General features: G+C 40.8%; 1 protein-coding gene across 1 annotated transcript in view; it reads right to left on the bottom strand.

Moving 5' to 3' along the window:
- The window catches only part of LOC131226926 (leucoanthocyanidin reductase-like), a 105,672-nt gene extending 87,486 nt beyond the window's left edge, over nt 1-18,186 (bottom strand). Inside the window, exons 1-4 of the mRNA XM_058222627.1 lie at nt 18,081-18,186; nt 16,389-16,528; nt 15,980-16,217; nt 6,606-6,611 (exon numbers count right to left, since the gene is read on the bottom strand). Of these exons, the coding sequence (XP_058078610.1) occupies nt 6,606-6,611; nt 15,980-16,217; nt 16,389-16,528; nt 18,081-18,186 (490 nt within the window). The remainder of the gene's footprint in view (nt 1-6,605; nt 6,612-15,979; nt 16,218-16,388; nt 16,529-18,080) is intronic.
- Between the last annotated feature and the right edge of the window lie 1,333 nt (nt 18,187-19,519).

Raw genomic sequence — 19,519 nt, 5'->3', positions numbered from 1 at the left:
TAAGTTCCTGTGTGTGCATGTGTGTGTGTAGGTGTGCATTTCATTTCTCTTGATCCCGCGGTCTTACCGGTTAAATCCCGGTGACCTGCGACCCTCGAATAGTATTTTCGATCATCTTTGAGTTCATCATGTTGACCTGACTCAGATCAGCCCGAGACCTATGCCATCTTGTTCGCATCGTCGTTGCCGTTTCGACAATACGTCTTGTGTGTCCATCTGATATATAGATAAAAAATTATGAACATTTCATTGTATGACCCTTAATCATGTGGTCCACTTAGGTGTGATGCATGTGACCCCACTCTTGGCACAAGTTACAATGCAACACTACACACATCACATAAAAATTCCATAGCTAACACTACCCAACCCCACACACCACCAAAGCCTACCCTAACCTATGACTTTGTTTTCTCCTCCCATAGGCAATCATTGCCTTTTCTTACAAAGAAATCATTACTCTCTCTCTCTCTCTCTCTCTTTATCTCTCTCTCTCCTATTTCTCACCATGCTGGCAAACCCCTCTACCAACGTCCCATAATCCCTCATTTCTCCAGCCCTCAAAGCTCCAAAATCCCTCTAATTCCACCCTTAAAATCTCATCTTAACCATTAAACCCTCTTCATTGGTCCAAGATCTACATGGTGTGGAAGGTTGAGAGCTTTGCTTGAATGTGGGTGACTATATCTTGCTGATTTCCTTTTCATCTCTTGATCCTCTTATTTCTTCATGAATGGAACATATGGGACCCACCAATCCATGGTGGGGATCCCATTTGATCCCATGGATGTAGCCCTTGGCCCATCCTACATGCATGCATAGTTTCATGATGGGGCCATTCTCCATGGACCCCATCATGATGTATCTTATGATCTACACCATTTTAAGGTCATCTAGACCTTAAACATCATGTTGGGATGGCATTCCAACCATCCATTGTGGTTATAGGCCATGCATGTAATAGATTTATGTTGTAAGTGTAAATTAATGTAGATGTATGGGTGTGATTGTTCTTGGGAGGGCCCATTAGTGGTGTGGCCCTATCCCCATGGCCAAAGGCCTAGCTATATGTCCTAATTTTTGGTCATTTGAAAGTGAAGAGGCCTAGCTATATGTCCTAGAGGGGGGGTGAATAGGACAATGCTAAATAAAACTTATAACAGCGGAATTAAAAAGAATATGATAGCCAAAATAAATCACAATGCAAGAAAGTAAAATAACCTCAAAATTCAGATCTTGAGAGGTTGATACAAATGTTGTTCTAAGGACAACCTTACACCAAAAACCAGAGTTTATGGTAGGACAACCTTATTTCTAGAAAGATCTTTGTATCAAATCTCAAACCGAAGAGGAATACAGAAATAAATACAAACTGAATTAAAATAAATTGTAATAACAAATGTATTGTTCTAGGGACAGCCATACACCATAAAAATAGCAGGGCAACCTTGCTGGAACAACTTTTAAAGGAAATTGAATATCAAGCTGATAAAGGAATAGCAGAAAATAAATTCTAAACTATTACAAAGTTCTCACAATGCTTGAATTAAATGATTACAACATTCACCACCATACATACATCCCACAAAAGAATAATTAAAGATCAGAAGTATAAATCATTCAACCACAACACAAGGGATTATAGTGGTTCGCCTGTGTGTTCACCAACTGTTAAACAATAGCCACACAGAATGCTACTCCACTCCTAATATCTAACAAAATAGGTTTTCCCAAGTTCACCCAAAACCTTTACAATTGTGTCTTTGTCTGTGGGCTTACACAATTAAAAACCCCACTTTTGAGTTTTCCTGGCTCTCCTCGGATAACCAATACAATAAGATTTTTCGCAAATCTTGAAATAAACCAAAACAGAAAGGAATTTACAATTAAATGAAAAATACCGATTATCTCCTTCGTTGTAGCGGCCTAACTAAGTCGAGTAGATGATTGAATGTCCAAGTTCAATGTTCAAGACTCAATTACAATGGTTCTAATTCTAATAGATTTTAAATTAAACCAAATAGGGCTTGCCTTAATTGATTTTGATTCCAAAGAAAGGGAATAACAATTCCTCTTATCAAATTAGTTTGGAATAGCGAAACAAAATCAATTAAATAAAGCTAAGGAAAGAGAATATTAAATAAGCACACTTAGCTTAGATGGGGCAGAATTATCTCTCGAAGTTCGACAAAGATTGGCTTGAACGATTAATCAATTCGATGATTTCTTGAGATTCGTGCACTATTTATAGGTGAGCGGATCGCGCTTCGACTGGTCTAGGAGCTCTTCGACTAGTCGAAGCAATATCAGATATTTGAAAAATCAAGCGCGATAAGCTTTGGACCGTTCTACGACGTTAAAGGTCTCCTTCGATCGTCGTAGGTCACCTTCGATGTCGAAGAACCGAAAACATCGCTGGATTTTGAGTCGAAGATTTTCGATGGTCGAAGATGCGATCGACATCTGTTCCTTCGATCGGTCGAGAGATTCTGGACTAGTCGAAGCCTAACAGATTTTATCCGAAATTTGTAACAAACTCACGACAGATCGAGGAATTTCTTAAACTGGTCGAAGCAACTCTAGGACTAGTCGAAGAAGGCCTAGGACTAGTCGAAGAACAGACCAAACTTATGTAAAATAAACATTCAATTTATGTATCCAAAGTGACCTACTTCTAAGGTCAACCTAAGGTCAGTCAAACCTCAACCATGAAGTAAGGACATTGAAACATTAGGAACTAGTGACCTTGAAGTATGAGCCTTGAAGTCTTGATGTAGCTCAATCTTGAAAGTGTCTTGAGTTCTTTACAAACTGCCTTGTACTCTTCTTGAAGTCTTGCAGCTTGAGTCTTGTCTTGTGAGCAGTTCTTGCATTCAAGATTGATCCTTGTACTTGTGAGCTTTGCTTGTTGTGAGCTTAGCTTGTTTATGAATGTTGATCCTTGAGAGAGCTTCACTTATGCAAGTTATATATAACAGTGATTTTGGCACCACAAATTTGACAACAGACAGGGATATAAACTATAGCACTTACAATCTCCCCCTTTGTTAAATTAGTGACAAAACACATAACCAAGATAAACATAAAGTAAAACAACTGGTTAAAGAGTTATGAACCAAGTCATATCAACTGGCTTACCTGCAAATCAATATTCAATATTCAACATTCAACATTCAACCAGTTTCATTCAACTAGTTCAAACATACTCCCCCTGAGTAACATAACCAATGCTACTCCTCTCACAATCACATCGTTAAGAACAAACCATCCTCCCCATTTTTGTCACAATATGACAAAGGAAACAATAATAAAGGAGAACTAAATAAAGGGATATATGAGAGTAAACATGAGGAGTTATGAGAGTATAACAAAACAGTGATAGAGATACTCAGCATAGCTTCACATAGAATAAATATCCAGCATAAAACATAGATAGTATCCAACTCAAAATCAGTCAACCAAGTGCTAAGTTATAAAGTTATTACAGACCAGAAGTCTCATATAAACTAGTCAGAACCAGAACCAGATGACGGAGCAGGAATAGAGGGATCAAGTTGGTGCATGCCTTTGTTCAATCGCCTAAGATATTTGCGCATGTACTTGAATTGTAAATCATGAGCAACAGACATGTTTTCCATCTTTACATTTATATTCTCAACTTTATCCTCTAATGCACTAAGACGAGCATCAACATCAGATGGTTCAAAATCTGGATCATTTGTTGAGTCAGAATCCAGTTCCTCAAAAATGTCATCCATATTAATGTCATCACCAGCTTCTTCATGACCACCACCACCACCACCACCTTGTTCAGGAAGTAGATCCAGCTTCATCTTATTGATATTAGTATTGTTGAAAATCAGATGATGGATAGGTGCCTCATCAACCGGCATATCGACTAACATATGTGTAGCCAATACAGTCATTAAATAGGCAAAAGGAATGTCACTAGGACCAGGATGGAGTCTAAACTGAAGAATGAAATGACAGATTAAGGATGGTAAACAAATCTGAGTACCATTGGAAATAGCATGGATAACACGAACCATAAACGAAGTCAAGTCAGTTTTATTACCCGAACGAGGATACAGATTAGATACAAAGATTTTGTGCCTCATCAACAATAACATTACGTAATCTAATGTCCCTAACATAAGATGGATCATCATTGGGAACAAGAAGATGACGCTTAGAGATAATGGTCGATCTGGAGGAAGAAGAAGGACCACGGGAAGTAATTTTTCTACCTCTAGAAGCCATTTGCAACAAGGATATCAAGGAAATAAGAAGTTACAAAGGATTAGGAAGTGGGTTTACACAAAACAGATTTTTCAAAATCCAAACCCCAAATCTCAATGAAATCCAAAATACAAAGCTTAAAGCTTGAAAAGTAAACAATCTAGACATAAATCTGCAAGAAAAACGTGATTTGGAACACTAACCTTGAAGAACATGAAAGATGGGTTCGACAAGTCGAAGCTCAGCTCCTTAGAGAGAAAAAAAACGGAATGAGGAAGAAAGCAAAAATCTCCAAATTTTAAGTGATTCCCGAGTTCTATGACTGGTCGTGGATATCTACGACCGGTCGAAGGTCGACTGGTCGAGTATACTCACGACAGGTCGAAGAATGTCCAAAAATTCATATTTCTTGCAAATTATACAAAAATTGGAATTCAATCTAGTAAATATATACGTTATAATATAAGTAGGCATAAATAATCATTTTAAAATGCACATGCCAAGATCAAATTTCATCTTTTTGAACCTGCTTTTATCGAGAGGTTTTGTGAAAATGTTAGCTCGTTGATCTTCGGTAGGAATATATTCTAGAGATATAACTTTTTCTTCTACTAATTCCCTTATATAATGAAATCTAATGTCAATGTGCTTAGTACGAGAATGCTGAATATGATTTTTTAAAATATTTATCGCACTGGAATTATCACAATGTAATAACATAGAATCCTGTTTAATTCCATAATCACTTAGCATTCGTTGCATCCAAACAAGCTGTGTAGCGATATACTCAGCTTCAGCTGTTGAAAGTGATATAGAATTTTGTTTCTTACTAAACCAGAAAACTAGACAAATTTCAATGTAAAAACAACCACCACGGTTGATTTTCTATCATCTAGATTACCACCCCAGTCAGCACGAGTACCCAACTAATTGGACACTGGTCTCATGAGGATACCGAGACCGAGATTAAAGTATTTGCGACATATCTAATAATTCGCTTGACAGCAGTCAAGTGAGATTCTTTTGGATCAGATTGATATCTTGCGCAAATACCAACACTTAGAGAAATATCAGGTCTACTAGCAGTTAAATATAACAAACTACCAATCATACTCTGATAAAGTTTTGAGTCAACATTTTTACCATTAGAGTCTTTTGAGAGTTCAGGGTAGTACTCATAGGAGTATCGAAATTCTTGCCATTCGCAAATCTAAATCTCTTGATTGATTCAAAGCATACTTTGATTGAGAAATGAATATTCCTTCAGGTTGTTGTTTTACTTGCAATCTAAGGAAATAAGTCAATTCCCCAACCATGCTCATTTCGAACTATGATTTCATCAAATCTGCAAACTCAGTAGTCAAGTCAGTACAAGTTGATCCATAAATGATATCATCAACATAAATCTACACCATTAAGATATGATCATTATGTTTTTTAACAAACAGAGTTTTATCAACAGATCCCATTTGAAAATTATGACTTAAAAGAAATTTCGTTAGTTTCTCATACCATGCCCTAGGTGCTTGTTTTAATCCATAAAGTGCCTTTTTAAGCCGATATACATAATCAGTATTTTTGGAATCTTCAAAACCCATTGGCTGTTCAACATAGACTTCTTCATGTAAATCGCCATTTAGAAAAGCACTTTTCACATCCATCTGATAGATCTTTATCTTTCTAAAACATGCAATGGATATAAATAGTCGATAGATTCAAGATGTGCTACTGGTGCAAAAGTTTCATCAAAATCAATCCCTTCAATTTGAGTATAACCTTGTACCACTAGTCTAGCCTTGTTTCTAATTATATTTCCACACTCGTCAGACTTATTTTTGAAAATCCATTTTGTTCTAATGATGTGTTTATCTTTAGGTCTTGGTACGAGATACCAAACATCATTTCTTACGAATTGGTTGAGTTCTTCTTGCATCGCAACAATCCAATTCTCATTAGCAAGAGCTTCTTTTACGTTAGATGGTTCTATTTGGGATGTAAAACATACATAATTACATATATCCTCAAGTTGTCTATGGTGCGAACACCGGTGAGAGGGTTTCCAAGAATTTGTGTGGTTGGATGATCTTTAACTGTCCTCAACGAATCAATCCGATTCGATGAAGTATCGGGTTTATCAATGATTAGTACTTCATCATTATCTGAATTAGAAATTGGCGTGTTTAAGTGATCATCAATGACAACATTAATGGATTCTTGAATCACACCATCCTTTTGTTCAGAACTCATAAGCTCGATTGTTTAAGGAATATCCTAGAAAAATACCTTCATCACTCTTCGTATCGAATTTTCCCAAATTTTCACGATCACGTAAAATATAGCACTTCGACTGATCGAGAGTATTTAATAGTAGGCTTTTTATTGAACCATAATTCGTAAGCCGTTTTATTATTATCTTTGCTAGTGTATACTCGGTTAATAATATAGCAAGTTGTGTTGCATCAACCCAAAGATTTTTAGAGAGCTTCATGCTATTCAACATGACATTAGCTATTTCTTGAAGCACCCTATTCTTTCTTTCTACAATTCCATTTTGTTGTGGAGTTTTGGGAGCAGAGAATTCATGTAATATTCCTTGGAGCTTTGCAGTATCACAGGAAATAATTCTTTTGAATTCATCCAGTGATAGTGCGCAAATGATTGCATTTAGTGCTTTTGCATTGGCACTACTCTCATTTTTCTGAAGAGTGGTCCATGAGAAATACAGTGTTACTCTCATTGATTTTGAACCATCGATACCTGTCAATTTAGTGGTAGGTGGGATCCATTCAGTCTTTGTGGCTTGCCACACACTCTCATCCATTGATTTGAGGAAAATCCTCATCCTGGCTTTCCAATAGGCATAGTTGGAGCCATCAAAGGGTGGAGGCCTTGTGACTAAAAGGCTATCAAAATTTGATATCTTAAATAGCTTAAATCGTTAGCTCAGGAATTAAATCCAAGAATTAAAAAAGAGAGATCATTCTGAAAAGACCTAGCTATATGTCCTAGAGGGGGGGTGTTAATAGGACAATGCCAAATAAAACTTATAACAGCGGAATTAAAAGAATATGATAGCTAAAATAAATCACAATGCAAGAAAGTAAAATAACCTCAAAATTCAGATCATGAGAGGTTGATACAAATGTTGTTCTAAGGACAACCTTACACCAAAAACCAGAGTTTATGGTAGGACAACCTTATTTCTAGAAAGATCTTTGTATCAAATCTCAAACCGAAGAGGAATACAGAAATAAATACAAACTGAATTAAAAAAAATTGTAATCACAAATGTATTGTTCTAGGGACAGCCATACACCATAAAAATGGTAGGGCAACCTTGCTGGAACAACTTTTAAAGGAAATTGAATATCAAGCTGATAAAGGAATAGCAGAAAATAAATTCTAAACTATTACAAAATTCTCACAATGCTTGAATTAAATGATTACAACATTCACCACCATACATACATCATATAAAAGAATAATTAAAGATCAGAAGTATAAATCATTCAACCACAACAAAAGGGATTATAGTTGTTCGCCTGTGTGTTCACCAACCGTTAAACAATAGCCACACAGAATGCTACTCCACTCCTAATATCCTCACACAGGGGATATTAGCGTTCACTAACAAAATAAGTTTTCCCAGGTTCACCCAAAACCTTTACAATTGTGTCTTTGTATGTGGGCTTACATAATTAAAAAACCCCACTTCTGAGTTTTCCTGGCTCTCCTCAGATAACCAATACAACAAGATTTTTCTGGCAAATCTTGAAATAAACCAAAACAGAAAGGAATTTACAATTAAATGAAAAATACCTGATTATCTCCTTCGTTGTAGCAACCCGGTAGAACCAAATCAGAGTAGATGATTGAATGTCCAAGTTCAATGTCCAGTACTCAATTACAATGGTTCTAATTCTAATAGATTTTAAATTAAACCAAATAGGGCTTGCCTTAATTGATTTTGATTCCAAAGAAAGGGAATAACAATTCCTCATATCAAATTAGATTGGAATAACAGAAACGAAATCAATTAAATAAAGCTAAGGAAAGAGAATATTAAATAAGCACACGTAGCTTAGATGGAGCACATAATTATCTCTCAGAAGTTCGACGAAGATTGGCTTGAACGGATTAATTAATTCGATGATTTCTTCTGAGATTCGTGCACTATTTATAGGTGAGCAGATCGTGTCTTCGACTGGTCTAGGGAGCTCTTCGACTAGTCGAAGCAATAACAGATATTTAAAAAATCAGGCGCGATAAGCTTGGACCGTTCTACAACTGGTCGAAGGTCTCCTTCGACTGGTCGTAGGTCACCTTCGACTGGTCGAAGAACTTGAAAAACATCGCTGGATTTTGAGTCGAAGATTTTCGACTGGTCGAAGATGCAGTCGACATTGTTCCTTCGACTGGTCGAACAGATTCCTAGACTAGTCGATGCCTAACAGATTTTATCCGAAATTTGTAACAAACTCATGACAGATTGAGGAATTTCTTAGACTAGTCGAAGCAACTCTAGGACTAGTCGAAGAAGGCCTAGGACTAGTCGAAGAACAGACCAAACTTATGTTAAATAAACATTCGATTTATGTATCCAAAGTGACCTACTTCTAAGGTCAACCTAAGGTCAGTCAAACCTCAACCATGAAGTAAGGACATTGAAACATTAGGAACTAGTGACGTTGAAGTATGAGCCTTGAAGTCTTGATGTAGCTCAATCTTGAAAGTGTCTTGAGTTCTTTACAAACTACCTTGTACTCTTCTTGAAGTCTTGTAGCTTGAGTCTTGTCTTGTGAGCAGTTCTTGCATTCAAGATTGATCCTTGTACTTGTGAGCTTTGCTTGTTGCGAGCTTAGCTTGTTTATGAATGTTGATCCTTGAGAGAGCTTCACTTATGCAAGTTATATATAATAGTGATTTTGGCACCACAAATTTGACAACAGACAGGGATATAAACTATAGCACTTACAAGCCCACTTGGTGGGCCTAGGACGTCCAGAAAATCCAGCAATAGTGGGACGCCCCTATCACCCTTTTTATGATTTTGGGTGCTTTATTTTAATGAATGATGTATGTTGATGTGTTAGCACATAAACATGGGATAGATTAAGCCAAAACGCAGATATGATTCGAGGATAAGTGAATAAAGCAAGCGGAAGACTTATAGTAAAATATGTGTACAAGTGTAAGTCACTGAATTACATATACAACCAGATCGTGTAAAAGTGTTATTTATCAAAATTATAAGTACAAGTTACATCATTTCGATTCCCAAAATAGTAATCCCATAGATCCAGCTCTGACCGAGGCTCGCTAGAACCCGTCTGAAAACCGCATATAGGAGAAGGCGGCCTCGTCGTCATCCAGCTGCTCTGCCTCGGGCGTCGCATCCACATCTGCAACATCGGGGCCTAAGACAGTCTGGTGGGTGTGCAACACCGCCCCGAAACGTGGGAGTGAGTGATCAACTCGGTGGAACAATAAGGCACTTGGTTAACATGTTATCAGTTCAATCAAACAATAATTTAAAACAGATAAATAAATAAATCCTAAGTACTCTTGTTAATGCAGTATGAATGCAATATGATGCGTGCCCTCACACGTACACCCTCAGCGTCTTCATCTTACGTTACGCATGAAATCGCCTCAGAGTGCGCCACATCTACAAACAACATGCAAATGCGGTGCATGGATATGATTACCAAGTTGTTATGAGTCCATTTCACACAATAGGATTGGGAAGCTAAGATACCTTCCTCATATCACCATCCAAACAGTGATCCATACTAGGGTTGTCAATCCTCGACATCTCATACGATCATATATTTGAGGTCGTAGCAAAGGGCTCTCACCAATCAATGCACGCCTTTCATGCCCTTACTACCACAGATTGGCTCGTCACCTCCTTGCGGTATCCAGGTATGCACGAGGTCACTACAAAGGGCTCGTCACCAATCAATGTAGGCCGACAGCACGAATATAGTGTCCCATACCACCATAATCGGCACACGAGATTAAGTTGCTCACCGGTCACTACGGGAGGCTCGTCAGCCCAGCCTGACGGCTCCACCACGGTGTCCCATACCACCAATGGTGGCTCATGAGTCTTAGCGGATCGAGTACCATAGTTATTAGGATTTCACGGTAAGTTCGGTATCCTAGATTCAGGCAGTAGATAGCGTCCATACATGGTTAACATACATCGGACAATGCGGTTAGTTGACGAACTGGCAAAGGCAGCCGTTGAATTGAACGACATGGAGTGCGCAAACACTCCGCGTGGTCGAACCACAGCCGACAACTCTAATATGACTCGAGTTCGTCTAATACGTCTGCGTGGCGAAAGCAATCTCAACCACGATTCATAGGGTCAATTACCGATTTCTGGACTAAGGCATAGTCCAAAACACATTACACTACTATAGGTATTCATATGGAATGTAAAACAGTAATGGAAAAACCACTCAAATCATGGTGCATACACATCCGAAGAATATCAACTTAACATAAATGTAAGCATAGGAGATGCTTGAATTGGAATAACTTGGAATGTAACTGCAGAAAGAAATCATGCGCATCAATAGGAGTATTGAGAATCACTTCTCACGCCCTCAATTAGTGTAATAAGTTACACTTAGATCATTCATGCATTTCTACAAACACTTAGCATACATGAAACAACATACATGACGTATGTTGAAATACATGCACTTAGACAATTCCTTTTACCAAGGTGTCATACATGCATCTAGCATACATACATGACAAATAATCATGGCAAACACAAGTGCGTATTTTATACGTATACGGTACTTTATAAATACACTTAGAATACACAAATCTCAATATAGCATATGCATAACAGGAAAACGATGTAAACACAACATTTGGCATGTGAAATCTCATCCATAACAAGAATAAATCACTAATGGGATTGAAAGCCTTGAAAACCATAACCTATACACTTAAAGTCCGCACCTTAAGCAAAGAAAGAACCGACGAACTGATTTAGACGAGTTGTCTTCGTCAACGGCGCAAGAATACCCTAAAATAAGGATAGAAATGAGATACAACAACACCAAGTCTAATCTAAGCTCTAACCCAGGTTAGGGTTAGGTTAACTTACCCCAAAAGAACTCAGAATCGCCAAAGGAACGATTCAAAGCGAAGATTCAAAGGTGAAGAAGAACAAGGAAGAATCAAGATGAATCACCAACCAATCTCTCTCACTAACTCTCTCTTTTCCACTCTCTTTCCAAGCTAGGGTTAGAGAAATTCGTATGGAAATGAGAGCTAGGGTTTAAGGACTATATATAGACCTTAAAATGATGGAAATAACCCAGGTCAAGGTATACTTAGGTAATAACCAAAGTACGCCTTTCTCGATCCAACGAAGCACTTCCGGTGGGCCTATAACCACGAAAGGTCGGACTTAAGCTCACCGACCATGGATCTAGGTCGGCTAAGTTTTCATACCGACCGGCTCTTGGATCGGCCGTGGCGGACCACACTCAATTCAACGGTCACGGAATCTCGATCGTCCACAAGCACTAGGATATGCCAGGGCCAACCTCCTGATTCGAGGGTGAAATTGGGTCAGAATCCAACGGTCGATAGCTTAAAATTGTCGCACAAGCGACGACTCAATTTCATAAAAGCTTATTAAATTCCAACCGTTCTCACACTCTTCACTCCGAACTCAACCAAATCGACCAAGAACATCCGATCGACTTGATTTTTGAGGTGAAGACCAAGCCCAACTCGGTGACCAAAAACCTAAGATCATCGCCATCGGACTTTCGACGCGGTCTAGGTCCGATCCGGAACTTCCAAAATTCCCCAGAACAACCGGATTTAGCGATGGATCCCAGATTCTGAGTAACGTAGCGCTCACTAATCGCACGTTTAGAGCCATGCAGATACAATTTAAAGTGATTGATGCGAATTTCACAAGCAATCAAGTAAAGCACTAATTACCCCAAAACAACTACTTAAGGAAAGATTAGCACAAAAATTTCCAAGGTCGTTACATCCATTTAGTGGGACGCCCCTATCACCCTTTTTATGATTTTGGGTGCTTTATTTGATGCATGCAAGTGTCTTGGCTTGAGGCCTTGATCTGGATATTTGTGGGGCCCACTAAGGAAAGCCACACCTCTTTTTATTTGCTGTAATTATCTAGTTATGGGCTGGTATGTCCAGCCATATATGGTTGTCCAGAATTTTTAGACTGTTTGGACTGTTGTAGTTGATGTTTGGCATGGGATTGGTCCATGATTTCCACCCTTTTTCTCCTTGTTATGGAGTGTATTTTGAAGGAGTGGACCCCACCTTGAAGTGTGATGAACCACACCTCCATTTGCCCATCCAAAGATACCCAAAAGGGTAGGCCCATAGGGGGTGGACGGTCCACCTTGTTGGACCATCTAGCCCTATAGAATGAGGGGAAAACACAAATTCCAGCTTGATTTCTTGAGGGGTGGGCCACTTTTATAGACCCCACCTTACTGTATTCTATGGAAAAAAATGTGAACCACTCATCCCTCCCCTATTAGCCAAAGTTTGGGCCCACCTTATTGGGTGAACATTGTATGAACAACAACATTTTGTGCAGCAGATTTTTAATTTCCTACCTTACTGTCCATGAAATTCCTCCATGTTTTGCTTGGGTTTATAGCTTCCCTAATAACCCATCTTGTGGTCCATCATGTTGGGACCCATCTTGGGGATGTGGGCCCCCACTTTCACCTCAGAAAAATAATGTATGGCTGCTAGAATGGCAGCCTATAGTTGGACGTTCTAGCAGGGCTAGTGTCCAGCCATGGGCTAACCGTCCTCCCTCCTAAGGCCCACTATGATGTATGTTTTATCCATGCCACCCTCCACATTATGGACCCCATGAGTGTGGCCCATCTCCCATGGGGGACATCCACATGTGGGACCCACTTTGATGTATTTATGGGGCAGCCGTCCCAGCCCCATGTACGGCCCACCATAGGACTCCCAGGCCTATGGGCTACTGCTGGACGTCTAGTCCAATAGCTGGCCCACCTGATTTATGTTTTTTATCCACTCCTCCCATCTGGTGGGACCCTCTGTGACATGTGTGGGTCACCAGGGACTAAAATGATTATATAAATTAATTATTATTGAATTTCCAGCAAAACCAAATAGTGGGTGGGCTGGAATTTCAGCAATAGGCCTAAAATTGCTACTCATAAATGTATGTTTTGGGACAGCATGGCCCACTAGATTTGGGGGATATTTTTTTACATATCTTGCCCTATTTCTAATAAGGTTTTGGGCTTATTTAGTGCACTCTTAAGGCCCACTTCAATTGGGTTTTTTATTGGACTAATTTTCATAGTTATTTATTGGGTTTCCTAGGCCCATTGTCCTAGAACTTTTTGGATAGGCCCCTGACCTTTGGGCCTATATTTAACATACTATTGTGATGGGTTTTATGGGCCAAAATACTCAAGTAGTTAGGCCCTTCATTGCCCATTACATGAACCCCATACTTAGGCCAAGATGTGAGGCCCAACTCACTTGTTTCAGACATGAGAATTGCCCATATGGTTGGAATAATGGGCTGCCCATTAGGCCCACCACAATGAGTGGGCTCATGATCTTTATGGTTGGGCCCAAACCTTGCTTGAGGGCCTACCATGTTGCCTATGTGATGGGCTTGGTGTATAGCCCAGTAGGCCATGGATTGCTTAGGCTTTGGGCCTTGTTTATATGCGTGTAGGTAGCGGGCTACCTTTTGAGACCCAATTAAGGTTGGATGTCCTCCTTGATGGCCCTAAGGTAGGCCCATAGGGTTTTTATAGGTTGTTGTAGGCCCACCTTGGACCCTTATTAGGATAACTTCTTCCTTGGGCCTTTATGACCCTTTTATCTTGTGGGCTACCGCAAGGTATTGGGCCCCCATTAGAGGTCTTCTTTTTAGAGTACATGTCTATGTATCTAGACCTTGTCCCTCCCTGGGAAGGAGGAGTATGATTCACGTCATCATCACCGAGTAACGCACTTACACCATTATGACCCATATGCATCATCTGCGTGAGTGGTTTGCATTGTGTGTGTTCATTGGGTTGATATGATATAGGGATGGAGTTTCTCCCCTTGTGCACATCGAGTGCTTAAAGCTAGTGCATGATCTGTATGCGTTACTCATGCATTGGTATCACATTTCATGATAATACTGCCCTTACTTCATCAAGGCCTTGCTTCCACAGGGACATTCGTGGATGGTCATATGTGTGGACATCAGAAATGTCACTTAAGCATATAAGGTGCATAAGATACCCATGGGTGAAATTTCTAAAACTTTCATGGTACCAAGGATCTGCCCCAACGTTATGACCAAGTGAAAACTATGAGCACACGAGGGCCTTATAACATTAGGCCACGACTCTCACCGTTGTGTAGTCGGTTGGGTAGGGGTGTGGCCTTATCCGCCTGGTGTAAGAAGACATTGCTAGGCTGAGTGTGACTAGCTTGTAAATGGGTCCACTGCTATCGAGCCTTGTTGGTGATTGGCTGTCCACAAGTGGGTAGTGAGGTCTCTTACGCTTGTTTGACTATGCGGGTCTGGAGAGCAGCAGTCATCCAGCAGTGTACTTGACCTCGGTGATTTCCTTATGATTGGAAATGTACTTGATATGTGGATTTGGATATGAGCACTGATAATATTTCACATTGCATTTGCATCGGTTGTATAAGCCCCTTGATGCATCGCCTTGGTAAGGCGCCCAGTACTCATTGCATCGTATTCATGATAAGCCTTGGGAAGGCTAGTGATATTGTCATTAATCATGTTTCCCTTCCCGTATCTCCTATTATTCTTCTGTGCACCATTATCACACATCTTCACCACCCTCTAAGCTTCTATAAGCTTATGCATGATTGATGTGTGTAGGAGATCCTAGGTCAGCATCGTAGTGGTAGAGCTTGGATTAGAGTTGAGCCGATGACCCCTAGTATTGCAGATCTTCTTCTTACTTCATTCATTATCAGATGTATTTCCTTTCAGATATGTACTTGTAAAATTTCAAATTTATAGTGGATTTTGTGATGTGTCCCTTTGATATTTTCGAGATTTACTTGCTGTGATCTTGGGTATGCTCGTATTGAAAATGATTATATAGTTATGGAAATCCTCCTTGTGAGATCCGAGGATCGGAATCTGCCTCAGGAGACAATAATGGGGCACTATGCAGGCTGTTACAGCCAGAACCGACTATCGGGTTCCTTATGAGTCCAGTTACTGAGTTTGGGGTGTGACAACAATAACAGTCAAGCTCATAGGAGTCTAGCTCATGTGGCCTAATTTATTAGGCATGACTTTGATGGATCGTGGGCCCTGACAACCATTTGACAGCTTATTTTAGAGCATGATTACAAAAATGAAGCAGACCAAAATCTTAGGTGGAGCGCAACACAGGGAACTCTTGTGATTGAATCCCCACCATTAAAGACTTCATGGAGTCAAGGAAAATGTTTATTTTCCATCTAACCTGTTAATAAGGGAAGATAACACATAAATATCATTTTCCTGTACTATGGCCCATCTGAGATTTGGATCTTCTTATTTTTGGATCATGCCTTAAAATGAGTTTTCAACACGGATGGATATAGTAACATATATCACGGTGAGGCCCACAATTAGGGGTCACACCCACCTCGGTGGATCAGGGGATCCACCGAAGCCGCACCCAATTTAATGTACCTTTGACGCGGCCATCACCGTAAATCTGGAACCGATCCAACGGTGAGAGAACTTCGGTTGGATGCGTGTTGTCATGGTAAGGCCATGTGGCGATAGAGTTACAACATTTGTACGTGTATGGTACCCTAGACGCCTTGACTGCCCGCCGGACCTTGCGCTTCTCCTTGTACATGGCCAGCCCGGGCTCCACTGGATCAGTCTGATCAACATCATGTCCAAATTCAGATGGTAGAAACCTCTGGGAATAAAAAATCAATCCTGTAAGCGATACCATCCAAAGCAAATTTCAAATCTATAGGGACTAACAACTTCATGAGATGAGCTTGCCCACATGCACTACCGGTATGATAGAAATCATTCATCTGGTGGGCCACACAGTAAAATAGTGTAGCATTTTTTAAATTGTTACCTTTACAGTTCCAAGAGTTTGGATAGCGTCGACTAATGTGAGCTGATCAAGAATACTAGCTTCGCCAACCGCAGATATGACGACGTCTATTTTCAGGTCCTTCAATGTCTTCTCCATGAAATCGCGGTCGTTGATCCCCCCTAAAACAACCCGATAAGCCAAGTAAGGGGGAAAAAGAAGAAGAAAAAATAAGAAAAGAAAAGAAGAGAAAACTCTTAATCACGGTAAGACAAAGTATGGAAGACATATGTTGGGGAAAAATATGATAAGTCCAAAAACCTGGTTACAGAATGGACCAACTCTACTGACACGGCCCAGAATTCCAAGGCAATAAGCCTGACCGAGGAAAAACAACTAAATGCCTCAAGGTGAGACTTAGCTTGAATTGCATGGAATAGAAACCCCGACCGAGACTTATAAAGTCACGAGCTAAAGACAAAGTACATAAGATGCATGAAGTTGACTTGGAAGATGAGGCAGCAACATCTAAAAGGCCGATTAGGGCCTAAAGCTTAGAAGCCGCCTGATCGACCATAAAACCGACCCTCCTAGGTCGGTTGTAAGGTTGGCTATCGGAGTAAGAGAGAATGTCGATTATGGATTGGCTCCATCTCACCCAACAGATGGCAAGCAACTTGATCCATAAAGCTGGCTTGGACTAACTCATTATTAGAGTCGGTTAGGACTAGGCCGAGTAAGGAAAAAATGGCGTGAATGAAAACGCTTTCTCGAAAGTCTCGTAAAAGGATCCCCGATCCAGAGGATCTCGGGATCAGATGAAAACCAAAAACAAATTGAAATCAAATCTCCAAGATATTAGGAGAAGAATCCCTGCACGATGGGACCCCTGCATTCCTATAAATACAGGAGAACTCCAAGCTCAAAGGTAAGCAAAAAACTCCTCTTAAAACCCTTCCTATACGGTCCTATCACTGACTTTAGCATCGGAGGGTCCCCCGCTCTAGCCAGGGTCTCCTTTATTTCGTTCTTGTGTAGGTGGTAGACCGAAGGAAGGCTCACTAGTTTTTTATATTAACAGATTGACGTCATTTGTGGGAAATGATAGAAAAGTCATTTTCCAGGCTCTATCCAGTAGCTTTAAGCAAGTTTCAATGACGAGAACTAGAAGAGCTGCTCAAAACGAGCCCACTGAGGTCGTTACTGGACCACCGGCACTTGAAGGTCTGTCAGGTATGCACTGGGTCCAAGGGGCTCAAAACCAACTCAACAACCGACAAGGCCCTGCCCCCCGTCCAGCATCCTCCGTTTCAACCAGGAAAAACCAACGAAACTGAGGAAATGGTTGGCTAGATAGGGAAGTCCAAGAGCTCAGGACTGATTTGAACTATATGAAGCAGATGCTAGAGAAAATCCATCGCCAGCATGTTTCGACCTAATATGATGATGGTCGGGTGAATGCTCCGTGACAATTCGCCGACCCTCAGCTTACCGCTCCGTGATCTGTCCCTCAGCCGAGTCAGCACCAAGGTCTAGCCGAGCCTACACCCGCTCATTCCGTGACCGTCCCGCTACTAGCCTCCAATCTACAACACGAAATAGATCGAAGGATGTGCAACAGGCCTTCGGTTGAGGGTACAGCCGATAGTGACGAACCCTGGAAAGCCGACCTCTAGGACTACAGGAGGAAAGTATGAGAAGAGATTGCCGACATGAACCTAGGTCACGACACACATCCAACAAGGCCTGAGACAAAAGCATCTCCATTCATAGAGGAGATAATGCAGGCTCGATTGGCGGAACGGTTCCGTCTTTCACAGATTACACCCTTCACCGGCATGACCGATCTTACCAGCACATCAAAATCCTTTTGGACATATATGGAGTTGCACAATGCCTTGGATGCTGTGATGTGTCGAGCCTTCTTCCTCACTTTAACCGATGTAGCTTAACTTTAGCCGAGTTTATGGCCTGGTCAGATAAGTACGCAGATGTCGAGGAAACCTGGATCATGCGCAAAGCCGCCCAAAGCGCAAAAGTCCCGGCCAAAGAGTCAGTAAAGAAAGAAGTTGACTTGGCCAGTGGAAAGAAGCGTAAAGATGATCGAACACGTGATGATCGTAAGTCGGGGAAATGGCCAGACTGTAAGTTTTCAACGTATACCCCGCTCAACAAGCCGTAAGAACAGGTGTTGATGGAAATTAAGGGTGAAGGATTTGTCAACTGGCTAGATAGGCTCTGAAGCAATCCGAATTGACGGAGTAAAAACAAGTACTGTCATTACCATCGTGATCATGAGCACAACGCAAGTGATTACTATCACTTGAAAGAAGAAATCGAGCGAATCATCCGAGAAGGCTGTCTCAGAGAGCATGTTGAGAGAACTGGGACAATGGAAGAATGCCCAGGTGATAACCGACCCACGGAGGAAATTTGAACCATTGTCGGTGGTCCCCGAGGTGGAGGCGACTCAAACAATGCTTGGAAAAACCACGCCAGGAGCATCAGTCGGCCCGAGTCTGAGATCCTGTTACTAGCTCGGCCTTCGAAATAAAAGAAAAGGGAAAAATATTTTATATTGTTCACCGATGAAGACGCTCGAGGCATTTATCATCCGCATGATAATGCATTGGTCGTCACCCTCACTATAGCGAACCGTAAGGTATTTCACATTCTCGTTGATACAGGGTCATTCGCCGATGTACTATATTCACTTAGGCGTTTGATAAAATGGGTGTTGAACGATCAGCCTTATGGCTGGTTCACACCCCCTTGATTGGTTTCTCTGGTGGACGACCACTCCCCGAAGGAGTCATCTCATTGCCACTCACTGCTGGTAACTCTCCGCATCAGGCGATAGTAATGGTCGACTTCGTAATAGTTGACCAACGGCTGAGTCAGGGGTAGGAGTCGTAAAAGGCGAACAACAGGATTCACGGCGCTACTACGCAACAGCTGTGAAAGCTTCGTCCAAGGTAACCATGATTAAGTCATTGGAGCCTCAGGCCGAGACATACGACCGAGGTCAGCCAGTAGAAGATCTTATTCTAGCACCCTTGTTCGGGTTAGACGAGTCCAAAATAGTACAGATTGGCTAGTCTCTGCAGTCGCCTCTAAAAGACAAGCTGATATCACTACTCCGACGATATGCTAATGTATTCGCATGGAGCCAT

Source organism: Magnolia sinica, chromosome 15, assembly GCF_029962835.1.
Source record: "Magnolia sinica isolate HGM2019 chromosome 15, MsV1, whole genome shotgun sequence".
In the NCBI taxonomy this organism is placed as follows: domain Eukaryota; kingdom Viridiplantae; phylum Streptophyta; class Magnoliopsida; order Magnoliales; family Magnoliaceae; genus Magnolia; species Magnolia sinica.
Note: the sequence above shows the minus strand (reverse complement) of the source record. Positions and strands in the feature narration are given on the sequence as shown.